Genomic DNA, 26415 nt, shown 5'->3' with positions numbered 1-26415 from the left:
ACATGACATTTTCACAGCCATGAGGGGCACACAAGTCTTACGTTTTCAACAGCACACCCAATAATGAAGTGCGCCTTCTGGTGCACCGAGTTCCACCAAAAGGCACACTTGATTATTGGGTGTGCTGTCAACTTGAGAACATTTAAGACTTACGTGTGCCTTATGGCTGTAAAAATAAAAAAAGTGCCACCTGCCATCTAGACTGGGAGGCAGCGGCGAGCGAGTTGCGCCAATTTGTAAATCGATTGTGCGTCTGCTTGCGGTTTTGTTTTGGAGATGCCAGCATTTGCACATTTTGTTTTTGTCTTTAGATATAAATCAGACTTTGTGTTCAGCTACTCAGTACTTGAGTATTTTCAGTGAATACTTTTACCCAACATTTTGAACACTACTCTTACTCAAGTACATTTTTGGGCCACTCTACCCGACCCCGAGAAAACGACGTCTGAACTTCAAACTCCTCCAAAATAAGTCAACTGCTGAGGAAAAACATTGTTTTCCATTTGAAAGATTTAGCGTGAAAGCTAAATGACTGCTGATCCAATCAATTTGTGTTCTCGCGTCACATGTGCACAAAGAGCAAGCAGCCAACAAGTTTGTCCTTTTCAACTTTTATTACGACCTCAGCACGACCTTAAGCGGGAAGGGACAAATGTTGTGGACCGTCGGGACCGGGTGGCTCAGCTGCGCCTTGCAAGCGTAAAATTCTGGACTTTGGTGGAACAACGGTCCACAGTCTGGCTCCGGATCGCCATCTGGAAGGGACGACAATTCCTGCGCGGGACCAAAAATGGATTAGGTTGCGCAAAAAACGGCATGAGATTTGCTGTGGACTTACTTTTGGGAGATACAATTCACACTCAAGTTCTCCAACTTTGTCTTGAAAGTTGAAGTAGAAGGTTTCGCAGAACAAGTGTTGCTTAAAAAAAAAAAAAAAAGCAAGTTAATGATACAAGTCTACACTTTTGTAGCAAGAATCAGCAACCAGTTCAACTTTTACCCACAAGCAAAAAGTCAAAAGCTCACGCTTTCATCCGTTAGCATTAGCACAAAAGCAAACTCACAGCTCGGTCCAGACAGAGCGGCGTGCACGGCGCAAAAGTATGCGTGGCCTCTCGGGGGCAGTTGGTCTCCACCAGGGCAAACATGATCCACGTAATCGTGCCGCGGGTCGGCACGGACTGACGCAGGAACAACAAGGAGACGTTTTGAAAAGGGCCAGCCGCCGCGGCGAGCGGAAAAGTAGCGGCGCGGCGCTCACCCCGATGGTCACGTGAGCCACTTCCATCAGGGCAAAGTAATGTTGCAGTTTGCTCTCCTTGTTGAACTTGAGCACCGCCTTGTCCACCGCTTTCAAACCCGTCGGGTCGTCCAGCGGCAACAATGCCGGAAAGTCGGGACGCATCCAAAAAAGCTCGTCGTTGGTGGGTTCTGCGTGAAGGTGGCACGTTAGCATAAACACCCGGGGAGGAGGGGGGTGTTTGGAACAAGTTTGTGTAGGAAAAAAAAAAAAAAAAAAAAAAACAAGTTTCCACATGCGGAAAAGCGCCGTTTGGAGACGCATCCTACAGTACGAAAGTCACACCCGGGACAAGACCCGTTTGGTAGAAAATTTAATTTCAAAGCGCTACTGACACCTGTGGCTGAAAAACGAAACTGCATTTTCCCGCCTTCACAGAAAATTTTAACCTGAATCCAGTCGGGAAAAATTAATGACTACGGTGTTCGTCCGCCAATTAAAACAATTTCTCAGTCATAAATATATCGGAGCTGTTTTGTGGCAAATTGTTATACAGAGCAACTTTAAAGATTGCTTCATACACTGCATTAACTACAATTGGATCAATTTTGTCCTCATCCTCACATGCTTCACTAAACTTTAAAAGATGGCCGGGCCTGTTGAGTGACATCAGCAAAGTCCACAAATGAGTCCTTGGACAGTTTGGCCACAGGGTGACGGCGCAAGTTGAGGCCGCCGGCAGGTCAACGACAATCAGCTTGTCTGATGCTAAAGTTGACCGTTTGGTCAGAAAAAAACTGAAAGAGCACCGGCGGGCCGGGTCGGTCCTCCCTCCATCCAAACTGCCCATTATGGGTTACAACCAGGCTATTTTCACATTAGCGTTATAAAATTATTTTACCGTAGACGTGCAATTGAGTGCCAATTTAGCTTTTATTAAATGTGAGGCGCTAAAAAGTTTCAGCACTTTGCTGCTAGCTGACACTTATTTCTACACAACAGTTTGTGAGCAAAAATAAAAATCACCCCAATACAAGGACAATTAAGAAAAAAAAAAATCGGACACAATGAGCAATGATTTAGCTTGATGGGAAAAGGAGGAACGGTGTCAAGTTGTGACCTGGTTTGGTGATGCATTCGTATCTGGTGACGGTGGCCGCTTTGCCCCGGACTGAAAGCTTGATGGCGCAGGTGGCCCACGTGCCCTAAACACACACAAAAGAAATATGAGCAGCGAAAGCAACTGTAGGACACGTCACTGTGACGTCACAATAACGTACATTCTTCAATGTGGCAAAAAAAAAAAAAAAGTTAGAAGTTGAGATGCCAGACCTCTAAAAAGGTGTACAATTGTCAACGCTACTCTTAATTTATTGACTACACGAAAAGCTTGTCAAGCAAGCAATGAAAACTACTCGTGCAATATGAATGAGTGCAGAGATTTATGAGCAAGTGAATAATTACCCTTTCACCCTGCCGAAAGAGGTCACATTGATCTTCAGGTTTGGGATTGGTGAAGTGACATTTGGTCTGCACCAGGGCCACGTCCACATGAATGTCACAATTACCGTCAGATAACTACATGGAGAAACGGACGGACAGACAAACAGACGGGAAAGTAGTTAGCGCCACCATCAACGTCAACGCCATCTTTGTCGACCTTCCTGGTTCGTGTCACGTGACGTGTGCGCGCCCTCACCATGCTAGGCGGCTACATGTTAGCATTGCTACATTGCAACGTAAAACGCCAAGGTCAAGCAAACTAGCAATTTCCTGAGCACACATGAGAGCTTCGGTCAACGGCAAGTGGCAAAATACATGAGTTTAATAATGACGTCATCGCATTCGTGACCAAACCATTACAATTTGCTTCACTGACCTGTTGATATTTGCTGCTCTGGACTTCGTGCAACTTGAATTTGAATCCGTGCTTGCGCTTCTCGTCGATGACGCGGACGCCGAATCGCGCCGCTGTCGTCACGTGGGCCTTGTCGCACGTGACCGTCGACGGCGCGTCTGACAACAATGGCGATGGTGATGATGATGAAGATGGCGGTGATGATGATGAAGATGGCGGTGATGATGATGTTGACGTTGACGTTGACGTTGATGGCGACCGCGGCGGCGACACGGACGGTGCTCCGAGGAGGTCCAGAGCGCAGCACAGCAGAACCAGCAACAGGTGAGACCACATGGCGACCAAGCGGAACACGTCACAATTACAGCGACTGACCCGGAAGCAGCGCGCGCGCGCGCACTTTAGGCAGATTGAGGAGCTTGTGACGACCAATCGCAGGGGAGGACAAACAGCTGCCTTCATTAGTGGTGGGCGTGGTTTGACGCCAATCAATCAACCAATCACATGCTTAAAAGGTCTTGCAACGTCGGCTGAGCAAGAATTTGCAAAAAAATGCGCCAAACCACATGGAATGGTTTCAAGGTGGTTTGTCCCTGAAAACTTTTCACTGAAAAGAGGGGAGAAACATCCAACCCTTTTGAAAATAGGTTACCCCCCCAAAACTTTTTAAAGGGGAACTCAAGGCAAAACATGGCAATTTTATTACAGTTGACTAAAATTAGCGACTAAAAGTGAAAGAATTGTTTTTTTCGTTGACAAAATACATTGAAAATGCTTTTACAAAAGCAGACACGACATCTTACATTTATAAAAGTCACTGAAACTAACTCTAGTTATAACAAAAATGTCCTTTGTTTTCCTTTTTGTTGATTAATATCTGACATGAACCTTCAGGGCTTATTTTAAATGTATTTATTTTGGTATCGCTGTCCGGCCGTACACAAGAAAGAAGCTCAAACCGTCTTTCGAGAATTGTACTTGACGTGCTTTCACAATCGTGACCAAATACCAAAACTAAAGTGGAATGAGGCCGGTGACGAGCTTGCGAAGCTCATCGAGAGAATGCCAAGAATGCGCGTAAAAGTCATCAGAGAAAAGGCTGGCTATTTATTTATGCTTTTATTGGATTATTTGCACCTTTTTGGGTTAAGTACGTAACTCCGCATGTGCTCATTAGTTGTCGTCGTAGTTTTGATGCCTTCGGTGAGAATCATGAAAATAAAGCAAATGTATTGAATGAGACTCCACACTTTTAGCATGTACGCTGCCTATAGCGCCCCCTGCACAGCAACACAGCAACAGCAAGGGGCCAAACGGGGAGAGCCAGATGAGGCGGCTCGGAACGTCTCCTGCGGGTTCGACTTGGACGCGCTGGGCAGACGTCCGTCCGTCCGTCTGGTTGGCTTCAGCTAACAAATGCCCAAAATGCCACAACTCAGATCAGACAAATGAATTGATTCCCAAAGAGGAATTCAGCGGCTTCTGCCTTCACCATTGATCAAAGCACGTGAAAATAAATGACGGGGGGGAAAAATCAAAGCCATAACCTTGGCGTGGTCTGATTTCTATGGTTGTTTGCCAGCCGCTGGCCGTTTGTCCAGCTCAGCGTGTTGACTAAAGTCCAGGATGAACACACTTTTCAACTCCAGCACGTGCACACTTGACAAGCCAAAAAGAACACACACACACACACACACACACACACACACACACACACACACACACACACACACACACACACACACACACACACTTGGTGGTAGGTTGTACACATTTGAAAAGTTTGAAAGCTCCAATCTTTGAATCAGTGATGGTGTTGCAGGGACGATGAGCATCTGAGTGGCCCCTTGACACCCAAAAAAATGGTTGTAAATGTGGAATGATGTTTAGGCCTGACAGCTTTTTACCTTTCAAATTGGACTTCTGCCAAAAATGTCACTTTTGAAAAATATCCTCAAAAGCCATGTTTTGAAAACAGAACGCATCTTGACAAATCGCAACGTTTTCCTGATGCTGAAAAATGTGACTTTCCTTATTCTTTGGTGACTTTTTCTCTTTGTGGAAACATTTTGTTTTTGTGAACGTCCCCCCGTGACTGCTGAGTCAGCAAAAAGTTGCGTTTGTTGGTTTGTGTGCTGGGATTGATTTTCCCGATGACTCAAACAAACACAGCAAAAGGCAAACGCGGGATCGATTCCCTCCCTGCGCAATCCGGTTAAAGTCTGTGTTTGTTTGCGCCCGTCCGCCCTCCCCGCCGCCGGCGGCCATAAAAGCGCGGCAGTGGCGTCTGGTCGCAACTTTGCCGCTTGCAGTTCCTCCTCATCCTCATCATGGCAACTCACCTGCTTGCCGTTCTGCTGTTTTGCGCCGCGGCCACTCCGGGCCTGCTGGGGGCGCCAACTGCGCCGGCGGTGACGTGCAGCGCGGAAAGCGTGGCGGCGGCGGCGAGCCTCGCCATCCGACACATCAACGAGCATCACATGCACGGCTTCAAGTTCAAGTTGCAGGAGGTCGTGAGCAACAATTTCCAACAGGTGAGCGCTACAAAAAGACTTTTGCTACTTGCAGATCTTTTCTCTGGACATTTTTCTTCTCCACAAAAACATGACATTTCTTCAAATAATACTCCCATTTCCCATTTTATATATATATATAGATAGCCTATATTGTAGCACTTAACCCCCCCCAAAATGTACATTCCTTGAAACAATACTTCCATTTTTCTTTTAAATATTTCTCTTGTAAAGTTCCAACTTACAACAAATAACGACATCATTCATTTTCTCATGCGGTTCCAATAACGATGACGGAAGAGGGCGGCCTGGCGGCCGGCAAATGACGAATGACGGACTGGCAACATTTTCTGATGCACAGATTTCAATGATGACAGAAAGATGAAGAATGCGGGCTCGTGACAAAAAGAGGCACGATTAAAACGAAGAAAGCGTTTCAGTCAAAACCGATCGAGTCAATTTCACATCAGCAACGTCATCAAATAGTCGATAAAAGGGGCTCACTGTCAACAGCCATCTAATTAATAGATGGCAACTTTTGGGGAGCAAAGATACGATTCTGCTGTTGAAAGGACAACCATTTTTTACTTCTCGAAATAAAACCATTTTCTTGAGAAATATTCTGTATTCATATTTTTTCGAAAAAGAAAAAAGCGATCTTTTTTTCCTTGTTTTTTGCCTGTGGTCTTGTGTCCCCCCCCCCCCCCCCATGCAGGAAGCGGACAGTTGCCACATTGACGTCAACATGAAGCTGATGGAGACCGACTGTCACGTGACCAACCCCAAAACTGAAAACCAATGTGAAGCCATGATGAATTTAGGGCGGGTAAAAAAATTGCACTCCATTCCAACCATCTCGTACTGATCACATGCTAAGCGCGCGCACGTGCGCGTGCGTTTGTGTTTTAGGGCGCGGTGGCCGACTGTAGCAGCAAGTTGACGGTGATGGGAGGCGTGGCCACGGTCACCAGTCACACCTGCGTCACCAAACCAGGTCAACACTTTTGAAATTTTCACCATCTAAAAACTAAATTGTAGAAATGGCAAAACGGCGGCAAAACGGCGGCAAAACCATCCATGATGTTCAATTGCAATTTATTTCCAAAGCGTCATGCGGTCGCAATGGACGTTCCGTCAGGACAGGCAGAAATGTGTCGGCCTCGATTGCTTAGAGAGAGAGAGCGAGATGATTGAGAGATGAGAAGTCAGCCCGGTGCGAGCAGGTGCGAGCAGGTGCGAGCAGGTGCGATAGTCCAACTTCCCAGCTTGGAAGTCTTGGAGGTGGAGAGCAAGCAACAAATTGTAGTCGGAAATTCAGATTGCCAGAAAACGCTGGTCGAGCACGAAGCAACAGCGCGAGAGCGTTGGGACGTATGAAGAGAAAAAGAACAAATCCCGCAGTTGAGCCGATTTGTGACTTTGGACTGAATCCAAAACCTTTTGGCACTCGGTTGGGACCCGCGGTGTGCAGAATTGACCAACGCGGAGATGGCGATGACGTGTCCCGACTGCCCCGCGTTGTTGCCTCTGAACGACGAGATGGGCGTCAAGGCGGTCCAGGAGGCCGTCAAGAAGTACAACCAGGAGAGCAACCATGCGCATTATTTCACCCTGATGGAAATTTCTCAGCTGACCCGCGGGGTGAGTCACCTGACCACCGCCTTCGCCCGACTTTTTCTCCCCGCCGGCTTTTCCACATTTCCCTTCCTTGCGGTGGCAGTACATCATGTCCAGCGGCATGAGGACCTGGACCAAGTTCGCCCTGGTGGAGACCACCTGCCCCAAACATGCCAGGATCGTGCCCGAGGCCTGCACGCCACGCTGCCCGGACCGAGCTGTCAGTTAGCTTCCGTGCTAATGCTAATGGCGAAGACCATCAAAGAGTAAACCAAATGTGCTTCTCTTTTTCCCAGCATCACGTCTTTTGCAAAACTTCGTACTCACACAGCAGTGGACAAGTGGGAGAACTCCTGTGTGACTTATATGTACCAAAAGTAAGTCCACGGATCACGGCAAAAAAAAACAAAAAAGCACCTCATCGACATTGTTGACTTGTTTTTGGGTGTGCGTCTGTAGAACAGCAACCCGCTCCCGGTTGGCGAGCAGGAGCCCGTGTGCGGGCCGTCGTTCCACCACAGTCCGGAAGGTTCCGCCTGCGCGGCGCAGCTGAGCACCCACGAGCCGGCCATCCACCAGATTTGTCCTTTCCCGCTTGCCGTACAATTGCCACAAGTGCCGCAACAAGCCTAAAGGACGGACGTCACATCAGCGGGCTTCAACGCTGTCATAATAAAAATGTAAAAAAAACAAATGTTGGCTCCGTCTCATCTGTGCTTGGCGTCATTTAGCTTTTCCTCCTTTTTGAGTTAGCGTTCATGCTAATGCTAATGCTAATGTTTGTCCATTCAAACAAAAAGACCAAAATGTGCGCTTGTGGTTTTTGACTTACTGGCTGGTCTTTGACATCCAATTTTTTTTTTTACTTGAACTTTTTAACTACGCTTGACGTGTACTTTGACTTGGTTTTTGATGTGCTTTTTAGATCCATACTTGACTGATACAAGATACTTGACTGTGAAGATTAGTTATGAAGCAATAAATAAATAAAAAGTTGAAAAACAAAGATGAGCATCATAGTATGAACCAAAACTTCAAATCAAAACAATTCAAGAGCCACGCCAAAAAAGCAAGACCGAAGACTTCCAGCACAGAAGACGATTTGAGAGTCCCACAACAAAACTTTTCGGTTTTCAAGTTGGACAAAGTTCAAACCTGAAGCAAGTCCGAGGCCAAATCCGATGAAAAAGATTCTCCAACTTGTCTTGGGGTCCTTGAAAGTGAGATTAGCCTGAAGCTAGTTAGCTAGCTAGAAGCTAGCGGTGGACTTGAAAGAGACACGAGAGCCATTTCCAGCAATTAAAAGTCAATATTTTGTCCGGAATGAATTTGATAGCTTCATTCTTTTATTAATAGCTTTCCAAAGCCATTTTTTCCACTTGCTGTCGACTGAAGATGACGTCACCTGTGCTGAGGAAACGGAACGACCAATCACGGTCCAGCTGTTTTCTGGGTTTGGTCAGCATCGTGGGCCGTGATTGGTCGTTCCGTTTCCTCAGCACAGGTGACGTCATCTTCAGTCGACAGCAAGTGGAAAAATGGGATTTTAATTGTTCATGAAGAATCACATTAAAAGGTGCACTTTGTAACAATTTGCCCAAAATATCTTTACAATAGACTTTTTATTTGACCATTTATGACTTATGAGACTTTTTTTTTTTAATCAGTAGATGAACACCTTTGCTGTACATAATGGGAACTTGCAAGCCAATCGTTTTCAGACTGGATTCGGGTTTGAATTTCACGCACTCTGTCTGCGGATACACGTGCAAATGCAGTTTCATTTTCCGGCCACAGGTGGCAGTAGTGATTGGAAATTAAAGACAAAATATGATCTTCTTACGGTTGAAAATGGCTCAATGAGTCAAGTATCCCTTTTAAACTTGGTTGGACTATTTGGCATTGGTATTCAGCATGTTAGCTTAGCATATTAGCAGACACACATCGCATTTCATTTCAAACATTTTGCCATGACTTGTGATAATGGAAACTTTTTCTTTCAAAGAATTGCGATTTTATTTTGGTATTTTCTTGTCTTTTGCTTCTCACATTTCGTTGAGTGCTGCTGTGGCAACAACAATTGCATTTTGTGTGCTCGCCCTCGCACAAGCCGGTTAAAGTCTGCGTTTGCTTTGCCCTCTCTGCCCTTCCTGTCACCGTCCGCCTCCTCGCTCGCCAGCGGGCATACAAGCAACGTTGCGGCTCGTCTGACTTGTAATATTTACACTTCATCATCATCATCATCATCATCATCATCATCATCATCATGGCTCACTTGTTGACGCTTCTACTGGCCTGCGCTGTGGCTCCTCCGGGCCTCCTGGGGGCGCCAATTTTTACGGGGGGGTGACGTGTCGTGAGGACAGTGCGGCGGCGGCAAATCTCGTCGTCCGACACATCAACGAGCAACACAAGCGCGGGTTCAAGTTCAAGCTGCATGAGATCCATGGCAGCAACTGCGAAAAGGTCAGCACGCCGCACCATTTGTTCTATTCTTCAAAAATTGGGACTTTTTTCTGGGAAAAAAATGACAGCTTCTAACAAAAAAAACATTGCTAAATTGTATATATATATATAATATAATTCAAGTACAGAACAGTTCTATGCTTGTCCTGTATATCATTCCAAATCCACAAAGAAATGGTTAGAAATGTTTTATAGGGCAACTAAGCCATGTCTGCCATCCAGTGGTGAACAGTCACATTACAATTCAAAACTACACTTGATGGCATATTTGGCACCCGCAAATTTGCTAATTCACTCCCCCGGCAGTTGCTCATCCCTGCTTTTTTCTTTTTTACTTTAGTTTGTGACCATTTTTTTTAAATACATGATTGGAAAAGGATTCTTAACCGGACCTGTTTTTTGATGGCGCTCGACGAGCTCCAAAGTAGCGAGCGAAGACGTCAAAGTGCGGCGGCACGGCTCAGTGATAGAAGGGTTGCCACCCAAGCTGAAGGTTGTGGGTTCCATCCTCAAACGTTGTGACCTTGTGGAGGTGTCCTAGCTTAAGCAAGATGCCGTCGCCCCGCTTGCTCCTGACGCCAAACGAGGCCTGCTGCTGTGACTGCAAGATTTTGACCAATTTGGGACGAGCAAATTGTTGAAAGCAAGCATCTGGAGCAATATTGCCGTTAACAGCTTTCATTATCAGCACGGCAAATGCACGGCCACCATTGGCCGACGATAATAAGTGTGAGCTGTTGTGATATAGCTTCTTTATTGATGTTTATTTTTGCATAGGCAATCATACTTAAAGTAAAGAATCCATCAGCACGGACCGAATGCGAGCACATGTTGGGATGACGTCATCGTCACCACGACAGGAAGTCCAAACATGTCACAATTGACACATCATGCAAATAAAGGTGGATATTAACGTTTTTGCATTTGCTTTTTCTTTTTTTTTAAGAAAAAAACGCGGCTTAACTGCAGCCCTTTTCTATGCAAGCTTGTTGCTGCCACACAAAAAGAAAAAAAATCAGCTTAGAACATTTGAATTCCATCAAAATCAAGTTTGAATGTGATGAGATGTCAAGCGTTAAGTTTGACGTCTTCATTGGGCAAAAACAAAAACAATTCCTTCCAGTGGAGGTCACTGCCAAAGTCTTCCTTTTAAATCTCAAATCTTCTTCAACTTGGCCTTGTTTTTTTTTTTTAAACAGTATTTTTTTTCGAAGCGCAACCAAATGACGTCGCTCGTCAATTCTTTTCATGAGAAGCACACCCAAAAACTTTGCTGGAAGTCGAACCGATCACCTTTTAACGTGATAAGTTGTCACATCTCGTCAATATTAACGAAAGCTCCGTCAATCTGTCAATGACGGACGGCCATTTTGTTTTCCCGATGGACGGGAAACTTCGAAAAATGGACAAACCAGGCATTGGGGGGTTTTCGTCTGTCAATGTGACCTTCGACCCGTCAATAAATTTGGCAATCCGTCAATGATGGACGTCCAATTTTGGTGACGAAGGACGACTGACGGGAAGCTGACGGACGCTCGTTCTGCTGAGCAATCGACCGGTGGCGGGTTGACGGTTGGGTTTGAAATATTGCCGATGACGGAAGGCTGTCCCGACTCTTGACGATTGTTGAATGACCGACCACCTCGGCATCAAAAGTTGACGCTAAAACGCAAAAGTCATCCAATTCTAACGCAAAAGTAAACATACGTTAAGACATGAAATGAATCACATCATAACGTGAAAGTTATCCGGTTCAAACGTGAACTTGATCATGAACTTTTTTCTTTTTCTGGTGTGTCAACAATACGCTTGCGTACTTTTCACCCTCAGCACGCTTGAGCTTCTCTTTTTGCTTTCCTCGCGATTGCGCGGCGTGAAAAGGACTTCGTGCACCCGAAGGACGATTGGATTCACGTTCGCAAAGCAAGCGCGGCCGCGCTACGCTACGCTAGCTGCGGAGAAAGGAACGGCTAACAAACACAAAGCAAAACATCAACATGGGAAACGCAATGAAGACAAACTGGAATTATTTTTGGGGCGTGTGAAAAACAGCTCTCAGACTGACACGCCATTTAAAAAAATACAAAATAAGAAAGGAAAAAAAAGCGAAGCTTAGCTGAGCTAAAAACTTGCCGAAGTAATGCATGTGTTAGCATGACAAGCTCACACGCTAGTAGGATGCCAACAATGCTCCATCCTGATCAATCATGTCTTTCCAGCTTGAGTGCGTCCGCCAGGCAACATTATCGTGATCAATACGGGACTCCTTTAGTAGTTCATCAAAAATAAAAAATAAATGAATATTACAGTTAAAAAATGAAGTTATTCTTCATTTTGGCAATTTTTAAAGAACAGTAAGTTCATTGATCAGTCATTTTCCCACTTAATTTGCATTTTTCAAGTTGATCATGAAATGTAGACAAAAATCTGAAATATATTTGAGAGAAAGTTGTTATAAATTTTCTTTAGAAATCAGAAATGGTAATAATTCCTTGTATATTGAATGTTAATTGACCCAAATAATTAATTTTGACTCCTAAAAATGTAAATAAAAACAACCATGAATTTTCAAACAATCATATCAATTTATATTTTAAAAACAAACATATAATAAGAATATAGAGTGGATCCGCAGCAACCGGGTCAGACCACAAATAGCAAATATCAGCAAATAATTGACGTCCAGGATAATTGCATTGAGGAAAATATATTTGACCCCAAAAATGACTGAATATGCGTACTGCCAATATGTTTTGCATAAATAATTGAGGTTGAAAAAAAAAGCTTCTTTTTTTTTTATTGGGAAAAAAAAGTGCTGGCTGAGTGTAATGATGCTGTCGTGCAAATGTGCGGGAGTTTGCTGCGTTCATTCATTTGTGAATTGCTTGCAACTTGATGCCATTAGCAATCGTTTCCATGCTACGAGCACATGCTTTGTTTTCCCAAAGAAAGAAAAAAAAAAGATGTCGTAGCAGACAAATAACAAAGTAAGGAAAATCAACTGATCAAGTTGATTAAACAGGAGCCGCTATTTATGCGAAAGATTTTCATTCCGTTTCCAGCTTGACTAAAATGCGATTTTGAAGCTCGATGACAAGGCGGCAGCGCGCACGCACGCACGCACGCACGCCAGTCGCGGGAAGCAACGGAAGAGCATCGCGACAAACAAACAACGGTCAGCTTTGGTTCGGGGGGACGAAGAGCCCTTTGAGGGAATGGAAACGCTTTGAAAAAGTCACCGAGACAACATTTGCATGGCTTTGGTCTTTTTTGCGCTTCTTGCCGCGTGTGCTCTTTCCTTTCTTTCTTTTCTTTCCTTTCTTTCCTTTCTTTCTTTTCTTTCCTTTCTTTCCTTTCTTTCCTTTCTTTCCTTTCTTTCTTTCGCTCGCTTCGTCCCTTTTGCGCTGTGCAAACTAAAAGTTTATCCTCCAGGCAGAGGTTAGCTTTAGCATCATTAGCATGGCCATGCCGCGCGCGTGTGGCTCGGCCACCGCTCAAACATTTCATATACATTCAAAGTATTTAGACACACTCGTGTGTTTTCGTTATAGGATTCAATTTAAAAAACGCGCATGCAAAATAATAAAAAGTGGAAAATGATTATCTTGGGTTTGGAAATCAAGCTGGATGACTCAAGTGGACGGTGTTCAAATGAAGCTAAGAGGTCTGTGCCGTCATTTAGCTTAGCTTAGCTTAGCTTAGCTTAGCAGCGCCTCCCTGCTGTGGCTTTGCCTCTTTTTTGGAGAAGTGTACTAGCAAGAGTTTTCTCAAAGCGACGTCATACGATCCATCGCCTTCCATTTCCTGACAGCGAGAGTGAGAACGGGCGCGAAGGAATATTTTCAAACGGGAATTCTACTGAGCTCAAGTGTCTGACTTTCAACGTGTTTAAAGAATGGGATTAAAAGGTTAAAACGTCTTCTTTTGCTTATGAATGCCATCCGCGCTACGTAGCGCCGATTTTCACCTCTCAGGCGTGGAAGAATAAACGCGGCTCGAACGTATAAGGATCGTTTATATCTTGATTTGACGCACGTCTAAAATGATCGACGCTAAAGTGTGGACGTGCTAGGCTAAGCTAGCGTCAAGCAATCTCGCATGCAACTTTTTTCTTCTCTTTTCTTGAAGCGGTACCATGAAAAGTTTTGTCCTCTTTCCAAAAGCTGTCGTCATTATTATTCATCTTATCCTTATTATTATTATTGTTGTTGTTGAACTCAAGGCAAGGCACATACTGTGGTTTCGGACATGTCGTGCAAAACGGACTTTCAAAAAAGGTCCAGCGAGCCAAGCTGGAGGGATGGGATGGATTCCTGGTGGAATTCTTGGGAGTTTGGGGGGGGGCACATTCCACATTCCTTCTATAGGCCATCGTTACCAATCCTTTCACACATTGGCCCCTTTCACGCAGAGGGGACACAAAATGTTCAAAACAAGTGAGAAAAATCGTACTTTTCAAAGAGTTGCCATTTTGTCAGCGTTGACAAAAACACACGAGACGTCTCGTCGTTTGACGACGTCGTTCGCATTCGCCGCAACAATTATCGGGCGGCGGCCCGCATTGCTGGGTTCTAATTGACGCTCTGCGTGAAAGGGGCTTCACCGTGTGAAGGAGCGGCCTTCAAAGAGTCCTTGAGAGCAACTTCATGCTTTCACGCTGACGCCGATTGTCAAGCCAAAAAAGTCTTTGTCCTTCTACTCTTCTTTTTGTTTTCATTCTTTGTGGGGACGATGGAAAAAAAGTGCAAAAATCAGGTTTGAATAAAAAGATGCTCTCTCGCTCTCTCTCTCTCTCTCGTTGGAGTCTTTTGGGAATACAGGAAACAAAAGAGCAAGGCTTATTTGCATATATGGTAAGCAGCACCTGCAGGGAGGGGCGGGGCTAAAGGCTTGATTGACGTCCTTTCCCGGGAAATCCTTCCGGCGAGCAGTCTGGGGAGCCGTTTGGGGTCCGTGTGGCTCGCGGCCCAGCGTGTGCGCAGACCCATATGCATCTCGAACCCATGCACTCCCACCGGATTGCTTATATGTCGTTATGTGTCGGTGTGAGCGCACGGAAGAGATCATGTAGTGTTTCAGTTGCCCAGATACCAAGACTGAAACACACACGCGAGAAGAAATGTGACTTACTGCACAATAGATGCTCAATGCAGTGGTGCCTTGAGATACGAGTTGAATGTGATCCATGAATACACTCAGAACTCAAAACATTACAATTGTGTTTTTGGCACCGAAATGAATGGAAATGACATGAATCCATTCCAGGCTACAGCCACGAGCCCAAAATGTTTTGTTAGTGTGGCTTTTAATGCAGAAGAGAAGCATCCCGTGAACTTTTAAAAAAAACTGGCATTCATTTCATCATTCAATAGAATTCAAATCATCCGATGCTGTTTAGTGAAACTTTTCAACAAGGCCTAATTCTCATTGTATCAAGTTCAGTTCTTGAGCAAACGGGAAAAGGCATCAAACAGCCTGAAGCCTCTGACTGTTACTTGCATCTCAAATTGGCGCTCACAAGTCAAAGCAAAAATAAATAAATAATCGTTTGGCCGGAAAAACAACCTTGCATCTCAAAAACGTTGGAAAGTCAGCTCACTCGTATCTCAAGGCACAACTGAACATTCTAAATAAAGTCAATAAAACAGGTTGGTAAGACTTAAGATGGTTAAGTTCAAAGGTTTCAAAATGCAAGAGCAGCACGTGTGCGTGTGTGCGTGTGTGCGTGTGTGTGTGCGTGTGTGCGTCCGTGCAGGCTCAGCGTTTTGGAGATCAGCTTGACTGCAATGCAGCAAACTGACATCAAGTAGCAAGTCCGTAGCAGCGCACATCACAAGTACGTCCCATAGCTCGTCGCTACGCAGATGCGTGTTGGTTCGGGTGCTGCGGCACGCTACGGCTCCGTGCACTGAACAATAAGCAGGGGTGGCAAATCCAGGTCCAGAAAGTCAAAACCCTGCCACACTTTGGCTTTAGCCCCTGATGCTAGCTCCCTAGCTAGCTGGCAAACGAGCGCCATGGGAGCTAGCTAGGGAGATAGCATCGGGTGCTAAAGCCAAAGTGTGGCAGGGTTTTGACTTTGTGGACCACTTTTGACCGCCGGTCAGGCGGATGGTCCCGTTTGCGGATGTGAAGTGCGATGGTGACCAACCTGGGCTTGGTAGAGTCCAGCGGGGTCTCGAGGCGCCACGCCAACAAAGGAGGAGCGACTGGCAGGGGGGGTCCCCGGGGTCCCGGGCGCCGAGTACGCTGTTGGGATGACATCATCAGTCCACTTTGACGCACCTGATTTGCAAGTCGGATTGTGGAAGACGAAACGGGCAAAACAGCCACAACTTTCATTTGTTGCGTTTGGACCCGAGCTCGTGAAATATTGAGGAAAACACGATATGGACATTTCTGGAGAAATCGTGCATGAATGCTGATGATGAGCAGGACAGTTAGGAGTGAGAATCGGTCAAGAAAAGTGGAAATTGGCTCATGAATAAAGGACAAGTTTGAAGGCGTTTATTTTGAACCCTTTGAAGGGCTGCAACGAGATGAACATTTTGAAATGGGAAAGAATTGAATCGATTAACAATTGCAGAAATGAGAGGTCAATATGTAGAAATGTGGAATTTAGGGCTTTTATTTTGAAATGTCAGCTAATTTGGCTAACGGGAAAAGTTCACATGAGGTAAACAACATGAAATAGGAATGCTTTCAATTGGTCGCAAAATGTTGAAGGAGGACAAAGTGTGAATTTTGGGGGTAAAAAAAAAGTGAAAGTTGGTGAAAATTGCATTCAATATGTGTTCATTTTTAGAGTGTTGAAAATTGTCCTCCAGGTGAACTGAACGTTTGGAATTTGGAAAGTCGTAAACCTTTTTGTCGAATGTTTTATTGGGAATGAAAGGAGAATTGTTGTCAAAAATGTCAAATGATTCATCGATTTATTTTTTCCGTCAGAGTAAATGAGGTCCGGCGTGATTGTGAGAACTTACTGGGCGACGTGGGTGAGTTTGCAGCCCCGTCGGAGGAGGTGCTGGGGGGCTTGACATCGATGGGCAGGGGGGGGCGGGGCAGGGTGGACGGGGGCGGCCCCAGGGAGGGGGCCAGCATCTGAGAGGAGAGGTAATGGCTGCTCACTTTCAGCTGGTTGCTGCCGTTCAGCTGGAAACACAAACGCCGCCTCAGGACCGAGCAGATGCGAGAAGAAGAAGAAGAAGAAGAAGAAGACGCGCTCACCGAGCTCTGATTGGCGGGGTCGCAAGCCAACGAGACCAGATCCTTGAGGGGGTCCTGGCCCAGGTGAGGCGGGTAACGGATGGCGCCGTGTGGGAAGTAGGACGAGGACGCAAAGTGCAAAGATGGCGACGGGTGAGGACGGGACAGACCTGGACAAGCGCACACAAATATTCATATTTCAAAAGCGTATCGACTCATTCAAACCCAAAAATGTGTCAATATTTTCTCATACTTTGTCCTTCACTCCCAAAGACGTATTTATAAGTTGTTGTTTTTTTCTAATGTTTTCTTATGCAAGAGCATACAGAAGACTGGAATGCAGCTTCGGACATGAAGCAATGGTAGTTGTTACAAAAAACAGCCAGCAGGTGGCAACAGAGTATAAGAGATCAGCCATGTTGCAACAAGCTCTTTTTCCTTCCGTTTTCAACAAGTTTGTGAATAATGATCAAACTTAGCTTTATTTTAATGCTAATTGCTGCAAAACGGAAACAGATAGAAATAGACTTTTTGTTTTCCTGATGAAAGAAGAGACTCGAATCTTTCCATGTTTTGATAACCATAAAACACAACATTGTGCGGGCCTTGCAAAATCCGGGAGCGAAAGTGAAAATGGCTGCGAGTCAATCATGAGTTAACGTGAAAAAATCATGTGTGATGAATGCGCTATCAATCGCTGTGGAAACGGCGATGTGAATCGGTTGCCAGCTCGTGTTGCCAAAGCGTGTTGATGTTGTTTGACACGTTTGCATTTGAGCATCTCGGACTTGTTTCCGGTTCCGACTTGCTACGAGAGCAAGCGTGCGACTCCGCTCGCTTGTCTGACTTTCAGCAATGTTTGATTTCAATCATGCTAACAAAAAGTCTGCTAAAGGTTGAACAAACGTGTGTTTTTGTACTCAAAGCTGAAGTGACGATGATAAGTCGAGTCATCAGTTCTCTTTTTTTTTTTTCCTTCAGCCATCAAGTTGCTACGCGCGTCCCCCCCCCCCCAAAAAGAGCCGTCTGTCTGACTGCGAAACGGACCGCTGTGCACGGCGATGACGGGCCGATGATGCTGAGTGAACGATCCCAGTCTGGGGGAGTCGTCCTGGGCTGAAGGACTGTCCAGCTCCGCCTTTTTCACCGGAGGAGACGCACCTGACACACACAAGGAGACAGGTGACGCACACGCGCACACACACGCACGCACGTTGACTCTGTTGTGGTCTTACCTCCTTCCATGTCGTCCGTCCAGTTTCTGGAGCTGCTTGCCGGGGAGGACGGCGAGTGGTAATATTCCCCCCCCGGGCTGCCCACCTCCTCCTCCATGGAGCCCGACTTGTGACGCTTACTCCTGCACGAGGACAAAGACAACGTGGGTGTGTTAAGACGAAATGGGACGGACAGACGGACGGATGAGAATTGGAGACTTGTGACCTTGTTAGCATTAGCAGCTAACTTGTAGCTGCAGAATGCATTCTTAGAATGTGAAAGTTACGGCGTCATCGCCCGCTAAGTGCGTCTACGACTGGAAGTGGCGCACTTTAGTCTTTTGGACAAAGTTGATGTCGACGTGGACATGACATTTTATTTCAGTGTGTGTTTTTATCCAATCGCAATAAAATGACCTTTGACTCATTGACGCAAAGTCAAAAATGTCCTTTATAATAAATATGTTCTGTCTGCCTCAACATGGCATTCCGATCAATATTATGCTCGTAGAAAATGAATGAAGCAATAATTATCCATCTCAGGGGGGGGGGGGGGGGGTGTGGGGGGGCGGCCATTTTGCCACTTGCTGTGCACTGAAAATGAGCTGGTGAAGGTCACGTGACCAAACTCAGGAAACACTCGTTACCCGAGCCCTTCCACACTGTGACGTCAGTTTCAGTTGGCGGCAAGTGGCAAAATGTGTGTGTGCGTGCGTGATTACCCGCTGGACGAGGTGCTGGCGAGCGTGCGCCGCATGTTGACGGGCTGCGGGAGCGCCGGGTTGAGGTCGTAGGCCAGGTGACCCTGAAGCTCCCCGACGGAAAAACTGGCTCCGACGGCCGAGACGACGGGAGCTACAAACGCAACACGCGACACACACGCACAGATGAGAGCGCCATCTTCATCCTCAAGTTGCGTTCAGGAGCACCCCAGGGCTGCACCACATCACCTGCAAGTCAAACCTTCACTCTTTTTCCCACCAACATTTTTTTTTTTAAAAATCCTCATTTGAAATCGTTTTTTTCTCTTTTGCTTCCAGGAAAAGCAAACACATCGTCCCTTACAAGGGCTGGGTTTAAAAAACAAAATGGAATCGTCAATATCGAATCGATTTTCCTTTTTGAGCCCAATATAGATTCATAAAAACCATGAATCAATTATTTAAATAACTCTTTTTCCCTATAAATTCTTAAGAAATGACTGTTTTCTCGCAAAAGGGCCACATGGAGGAACTTTTATTATGCCAAGTGGGCCGCATTGCTCAAATCATTGTATTTTTTTATTTGTTTAAATTGCCGTCAATTATTGGCATTTATCATAGTTTACATTTACAATTATGAAATTAGAATTCTGAAAGTATTTTCATTTCATCCTTGCTGATGCCAATGTTTACACTTAAGCGATTATAACAGCTTTTCCTTTCATTAATAAACTCAATCATTCGACCAGTTATTGCTTCCACAAAATTGACTTTGGAATTGAATATTTGTGGACTTTTTGTAATCATGCGCTTGACATTTAAGAAGAACTGATGTCACATACTGAATTGATCTGAAGCGAATGGAATCAAATTGGGGAAAACTCGTCATGGGCCGACTTACTTCTCGACACCTGCACCAATTCCGTGACGCTGAAAACTCCCGACGTCACGAAGGCGTCTTGGAACTCGGGGCCGTCTGCAACATGGACCACAGCAGAGCCGTCATGTGGTGCTCGCGCTACGCGCTACGCCGCGCTAGCTTACCCATGGTGGCGGTGTGACGGTCGTCCTGATCGGACGCCACCGCAGTCCGGGCGGGGCTGCTGCCCTCCTCGGCTTCTGCACGCACACAGAAGGGATGCGACGATAACGGCAATATCGTGATATCGCGATATTAAAACTGCCACAATATAGCATCGTCGTCGTCGTCGTGTCACATTATTAAAAACAGCACATCTGGGTTGATTTCCATTTGTGCAGTTGAATTTTCACAAGGCATGTTTTGGCCCGTCTATGTTTCAAATCCACGCTAATGGTCAGATGAAGGGAACGTCAATATTTGTAGAAACTAGTGCTGTCAAAGTTAAAGCATTAACTCATTAATGAATCCCACAAAAATGATTGCATTAATCGTGTACGTTGCAAGTGGCACAAAACTGCATGCATTCAAGTAAAGCATTTAAGACATTTTTACGTATGCCGTAGTTTTTGTTTCATTTATGCAAATAATTAACGGATTAGAAAAAGAGGAAGATGAGCATGTGCAGTGGATAACAATTTTTTGAAGACGTCCTCATAACATTACATTTTGAAAAAATGCACTTAATTAACTTAAATGAATTTAATGAAGTGATGAATCGCGATTAATCAAAATTCTAAGATGCGATTAAACTGATAAATCATCGTTTGACAGCTCGAGTAGAAACTCAATGTGTGCTTTCATTAGCAAGTAAGTGCCTCAATATCTCTATATATTTATTAGATATAATATTTCTAAGATTTTTATAAAACAAGCCTACTTAGCAAAGAAAAGTGTGAAAGACTTGGGACAAGCTTCATAATGTTTTGCCGTTGAAAAGGTCCCGTCTCCTCTGGAATAGCTGCCCGCCCCGGTGCCCGATCAGAAAGGAGAAGAGTACTGGCCTCTGCGGTGGACGTAGTAGGCCAGGTAGAGGTCCAGCTCCTTGACGGAGACGGAGATGTGTCTGGGCTGCACGCACAGCAGCGGGTTGGCGCAGTGGCCGCCCTTGACCAGACGCTCGCCGTCCGTGCTCTCCAGGGGGATCCCCTTGAACAGGATCACCATCACCAGGTCCAGCCGCCACACCTGCGGGCGACAAAACGCACGCCGGCGTCAGCCCGGAGGCGTTCCGTGGGCCCGCCTGCGCCCGCCGGCGCCCCCGCCTGCGCCCGCTCCACCTTGTCGGCCTGTCTCAGGCAGTCAATGCGTCGCATTTTCCCTTTCTGGTCGGGGTTGGACAGGACGCAGCAGGCCGCCTTCTTGCCCGTGAGCGACATGACGAAGTCCTCTCGGCATTCCGGCCGGATGTCCTTTCGCAGTTTGGCCAGAAGGCGACTGGCCCACTTCTGCTTCACCTGACACAAAAAAACAAAGAAGGATGCCACTTGATGGTGGATTTCATTAGGACCTGTAGCTGCCCACCCGGGTGCCTAAACAAAATGAAGAAAACAATAAAGCAAACCCCTGCATACTCCATTTTTTTTTTGTGGGGGGCAACCGCAGTTTTTCAGGGGAAATGCATTATATTCTGGTTTATTTAATAATGTACTGTTGTTTTTTGTAATCGTATGAATTCATATTTTTCTTTTCCCAATGCAATGCCCACTGCCCGTCCCCAACAATAGTGGGGCTGCACACTGTCGTCCTAAATACAGTCATGGGAACATTCAATAGCAGAATCCTGCTGGTTAGCTGAACAATGTAGTCCGGGCGCCCTCTGCTGGACATGATGATAATTACATGTCTAATATGGACTTTAGCTGTCCACTGTTGTGCCTGCCCAAAAAAAACGCACGAAAAAAAAAAAAACGCTGTATTGAAACTTCTTTACAAAAATGATTTGGCTTGACACGGTCACAGGTATGTCACGTGTTTAGAGCAGACGTTGGAAAACTTTTTGCTCATTGGACTTATTTACAACTGTTCGACGAGCCAGGTCATTTATGTATTTGTAATAGTCTATGACCATTTTAAAACAATACATTTAATTATGAGTAAATAATCAATTAATTAATCAAACACATTTAAAACACTCAAATGTAAATGCATTTCTTTACTAATATTTCTTATATTATTTACAGTAAAGCAATGAATCAATTATTGAATTAATTGTGTACTATAATTTGCACACCAAAAAACTAATGCTTTCATTTATTGAAATACATCAACTAAGGGATACAATAAATGTCAAAAGTTAACTGCATGAAGTGAAATGAGTCTATAAATGCATTTCATTTTCAATAAATGAATTAACAGATGAAATGAAAAACCGGTGATGAGCACTTTAATTAAACGATTAGATACAAAAATAAACGTGTATGTACATTTGTGTATTTGACTCATCATTACTGCTTAAAAAGAATAAAGCAATTAGGAAAGTATTTCCCATTTGAATGAACCAATTTGAGTCACAAATATGCCTGGACTCTCGAGAACGCCAATGCATACGGCCGGACGAATATATTGAATGCAAATGTGTTTTCCTTTTCCCGGGCGTACCTCGGCCTTCTCCCCGAGAAGCTCTTCCTTGACCGCCCGCTCTTCTTCTTTGGTCATCCTCTTCTCGTGCTTCTTGAAGTACTTCCTCTTCCTGGCCTGCAGGTTGAACCACGTGTAGGCGAAGGCGCGCACCTGCGGCAGCAGCGCCTCGATGAACGGATGGAACTCATCCTGAAAACAAACACACACACACACAAGTGTACTCATGAGCACAATCGGTACACCTTAGTGTACCTTAGTAACGTATATTTGGATGCATTGGGCTCCTGCTGCTGTCTTTGGCACGAATGAGGCCACTTCCGGTCGCTCCACTTTAAAAACGAGGAGACAATCATTTCTCTCTTTTTTCTTTTTTTTTTTTTTTCACTTTTGACAATACGAGAGGAGACTTCATTTTTCTCATCCACACACTTTGCATCCGCGTATGACTCGGACATGTCCCAAAATGGAAAAGAAAAGCAAAGATGCATCAAGTTGTGCTTTTGCTCCTCCAAGCAACCAACGGTGCACTTTTACGGACAATTTGGTTGCTTTGTGTTGCAAGAAAACATTAAAGTTTCAACAAGTCAGAGATATGCTGGAAAGCAGCGCAATTACGGTACACTAATGCTCTGACTAAAGTGGGCAAGGAGAGCCACCTCAGTTGATGACGCACTTCCAGCCATTTATTGCCAAGCAAGTAACAAAATGATGCCACTGACATGGAGCTGCTCTAGGCCACATTTGCCACACTTACGATCACACGCAGATTAACCAAATATTATTAGAATTCTCACATCCCTCACAAGGACACGACGCTTTAAAGGCACACGTAAGTAGGGTCAACAAATACCCTTTCGACAACTTCAACAATCAAGTGTTATGCTCCTCATTAAAAAGCAGTAACACAAATGCATGCCACAATAAGTCATTGGCGTCTGCTGGACGCTGAAGGCTGCAAGTGATGTTTGAAACCAACACTTTGACTCCATCCAAGTCATTAAATGTCACTTTGTCGCTCCTCGCCCATCAGCCGTCACAATGAAGACAATGAGACGTCCGCTGTCCTGTGCTACTCGCTCCTCAATTCACGGACCGAACCAAGCAGGGCTGGCACCGCAGCCCGGCGGCTCTTTGTGCAGCTGCTCGCCGGGACCGCAGGCCCTCTGTCGGCCACACTTTTTGTCCCTCGGCTCGGCGTGTCCGACTGCGGCCATTTTCTGCTGAGTAACACGCACGCAGACGCGCGCGCTCCGCCGCCGTGAGGAAGTTGAACTTGGCCTTCCCGCCGTCCCGACAGTCGCCCCAAGTACAGGCCGGCGAGGCGGCCAAGACGAGCCTTCGAGCGGCGTCGGTCTCGCCGAGCCGCGGTGCGATGGAGCCCGGCGGACAACACGAGAGGTCCGCTTCCGCACCGAAGCGTCCTCACGCCAAACTCCCTTTCGAAAAGCCAACAGTCCAATTCGAGCGGCATTTGTGGCCCGATGCTGTGTTGTCTCGCATTAAGCACCCAAATGTTCTCCTTTTTGGCGGCATTTGGACAAATTCGGCGTCAACGCGAGATACTATAAAAGCCTGTTAAGGACAATATAACAAGTTTTCCCTTGGTTTCGACGGCTAACTTCCGCCCTGTTAAGGAAGCCGTCCGCTGGCGACTCAACTCTAAAAGTTCAGCATTTAAAATACAAAACGTTGTCTGTCGCATGTTATTACTAAACCGAATTATAGTTTAGAGTGTAAATATTTAAGAAACTCTAGGAGTCATTTTCTAAAAGACGCGAGTATCCGCCAATGTCCACATGTTGTTTAATCCGCTTAATTTTGAATGAAGTTTGGCGAAGGACTTGCCAACGTCACACGTCGCACTGAGACTGTTCAAGAACTAAACATGGGACATTTGGACCGGGAGGAACAAAGGGCGCAACTTATGTGCCAAATAATTTTCCTAACTCGGCTCCGTGGCCTTTTTTGGGCACGCCGCGTTGGTGACATAAAACGGTAAAGAACGGAACCGCTTGTCCTTCTTCTTCTTGTTGTTGTTGCTGTCCTACCATTTCCGAACCGAGCCGCCAGCCGAGGAAGTTGAAGCGGATGTCAACACCGGCCCATCTCCAGCGGCCTTCCCTTCTCATTCCATATTCACGGCCGACACGAGCTGCGTGCCAGCGGGGGGGAAATCCAAGAGCGCAACCGTCCCGCGTCGAGCCCCGGCCAGCCCCCCCACCGTCGCCTTCACCCCCACCCCCACCCCCACCACCACCACCACCACCCCCACCACCCCCCGCTCGCCCCCTCCCTCTCCTGGCAGGCTGCGGCAGAGCACGATGGAGCCACGTTCACCTTTTAGCTTCACCTCCGCCAAGGAGCGCCGCCGCCTCCTCCGCTCGGCCATTAGCAAATAACAACAATAATGAGTAGACTATAACTTTGATAAAGGGATGGGGGGGGGGCGTCACCGCATTGCATGATGGGAGTAACCCCACAAAGAAAGCCCATCATATTTTTCTCCATCATATATATGCTACAGCTGGAAAAAAAAAGGGACTTGAACCCTTCAAAGTGATGTCATCAACTATCAACCAATCAGAACATCAACAACAACCTTTTGTGTCCAATGTACACAAAGACACAACAGACTGGTCGCCCGCCGGTCAGCTCACACATGGACAAACAACAGACTGGTCACCATTCAATGCACATAGACAAACAATGAACAATTGAACCCTGAAGTGTTTTTTCCTTTCACACTCTGAGTGGAAAGCACTAGTCTAGTCGCAACTCCCTAGTACCGCCCCTAACTGGGTTACGCTATGTCATCTTGCCCCAGAATTCAACAAAGTTTGTTTGTTGTAACGTCACTAAAACTGACATTTCATACAAACATTGATCAAATAATCATCAAATAAAACAAAACACAGATGTTCATTAATAACTTTTTGTGATCTAATAGATCAAGCAGAACCTGCCCAAAAACTTGCCAGTTATAACAATATAGGGTCAACACCTGAAATTGAACAGGAAGGCCACCATTTTGGTTTGAAGCAGCTATTTGCGGTGAAACAAAAACTCCATCAAGGAAATGGACCCAAATGAGCCTCACTGGGAAGCAGCTATTTGTCAACAAAAAAATAACGCGGGGTTTTCAAACAATTATTTTGAGGATTGGCAATGAAAAGGGCGGGAAAAATGGCATTTTGGTCATCATTTTGTCTTTTTGTTAATACTACACTCGACCTGGCGGACTTTATGATCTGCCGTGTGCGCGTGTGTGTGCGTGTGTGTGTGTGTGCGCGTGTGTGCGCGTGTGTGTGCGTGTGCGCGTGTGTGTGTGTGTGTAAAGAGAGAGAGAGATCGTGAGCTGCTGACTCAGCTTCTTCCCATAAACTTCTCTCTGGCGCCCCCTGCTGGTGGCCACGTGGAAGTAATTTAGCACATAAGCTACAACAAAGCACGTGATGACAAAATGGCGGGCAGCAGACGGAAGAAGAGGAGGAGACTAGGGAGTCTTTGTGTGACACCAGAACAGAGGGGCAATTTGTTCCCAGCTGGCTCCGCGGGGCCCCAGGGTGAACGGGTACCAGCTCGGGGTTGGGGTTGTGTCGCATCTTACTGGCAGCTGTTTTTAATATTATGGGCACTGTGTCAGCTGATTGATGAGAGACGGGGCCTCGAAGTGACTTGACTGGAGTCCGATTTACGCTGCCCGTTGAAGGACTTGTGACTTATGAAAGACTGCGCCGAACTTGACGCATGTGTTGTGGTTGGACCGGGAGGACAGATGTTGACGCAGGAATGATCCTTTTTAAGACGGATCAGCCGCAGCAGCTTAGTGAGACGCTCGGCCTCTTCCCGCTCCGCCGGCGCTCCAGCAGCACGTTCACGCGTTTCCCACATTTGACGGGGACATCATATTTTGTGGGAAAGTGACTTTTTAATTTTTGTCTGTATTTGAGCACCCAAAGGAGTCAGATGATCGGACCCTCTTCAGCCCACTGTGATGTAACAGTGAGAAAAATGACCAATAAGTGCTCCAGTTCTCCAGCCAATGACTTGGCAGCTAGCCTTGGCCAAGTTCCACAGCCACTTTCAACTCAACTCAAC

The 26415-nt window shown here is 45.9% G+C and overlaps 3 protein-coding genes across 6 annotated transcripts; 1 reads left to right on the top strand and 2 right to left on the bottom strand.

The window, feature by feature from the left end:
- Nucleotides 1-595: 595 nt before the first annotated feature.
- Nucleotides 596-3517, bottom strand: LOC144062416 (antihemorrhagic factor cHLP-A-like). Its single transcript, XM_077583787.1, has 7 exons — nt 3120-3517; nt 2705-2818; nt 2361-2445; nt 1262-1431; nt 1065-1181; nt 839-919; nt 596-774 (listed from the first exon to the last, which is right to left on the bottom strand). The coding sequence occupies exons 1-7, from the start codon at nt 3432-3434 to the stop codon at nt 616-618; spliced, it is 1041 nt and encodes a 346-aa protein (XP_077439913.1). The 5' UTR covers nt 3435-3517; the 3' UTR covers nt 596-615.
- Nucleotides 3518-5386: 1869 nt separating this feature from the next.
- Nucleotides 5387-7922, top strand: LOC144062995 (alpha-2-HS-glycoprotein-like). Its single transcript, XM_077584871.1, has 7 exons — nt 5387-5632; nt 6327-6437; nt 6521-6605; nt 7083-7252; nt 7332-7448; nt 7525-7605; nt 7688-7922. Exons 1-7 carry the CDS (start codon nt 5429-5431, stop codon nt 7859-7861), a joined length of 942 nt encoding a protein of 313 aa, XP_077440997.1. The 5' UTR covers nt 5387-5428; the 3' UTR covers nt 7862-7922.
- A 2509-nt stretch (nt 7923-10431) lies between these two features.
- On the bottom strand, nt 10432-24760 carry nfic (nuclear factor I/C). 4 transcript variants are annotated; one of them, XM_077584309.1, is made up of 13 exons: nt 24655-24760; nt 22336-22506; nt 21015-21191; nt 20739-20922; nt 19860-19934; nt 19717-19791; nt 18837-18969; nt 18136-18257; nt 17948-18061; nt 16922-17070; nt 16678-16846; nt 15846-15943; nt 10432-14790 (listed from the first exon to the last, which is right to left on the bottom strand). In XM_077584309.1, the coding sequence occupies exons 2-13, from the start codon at nt 22390-22392 to the stop codon at nt 14770-14772; spliced, it is 1374 nt and encodes a 457-aa protein (XP_077440435.1). In that variant the 5' UTR covers nt 22393-22506; nt 24655-24760; the 3' UTR covers nt 10432-14769. The 4 variants fall into 4 exon arrangements, with proteins under 4 accessions (XP_077440435.1, XP_077440434.1, XP_077440433.1 ...); XM_077584308.1 differs by lacking the exon at nt 24655-24760 and adding an exon at nt 24366-24559 and having other exon boundaries at nt 16678-16795; XM_077584307.1 differs by lacking the exon at nt 24655-24760 and adding an exon at nt 24366-24558.
- Nucleotides 24761-26415: the final 1655 nt, after the last annotated feature.

The sequence above is a fragment of the Vanacampus margaritifer genome, chromosome 13, assembly GCF_051991255.1.
Source record: "Vanacampus margaritifer isolate UIUO_Vmar chromosome 13, RoL_Vmar_1.0, whole genome shotgun sequence".
NCBI lineage: Eukaryota > Metazoa > Chordata > Actinopteri > Syngnathiformes > Syngnathidae > Vanacampus > Vanacampus margaritifer.
This window is presented reverse-complemented; position numbering and strand designations above follow the sequence as displayed.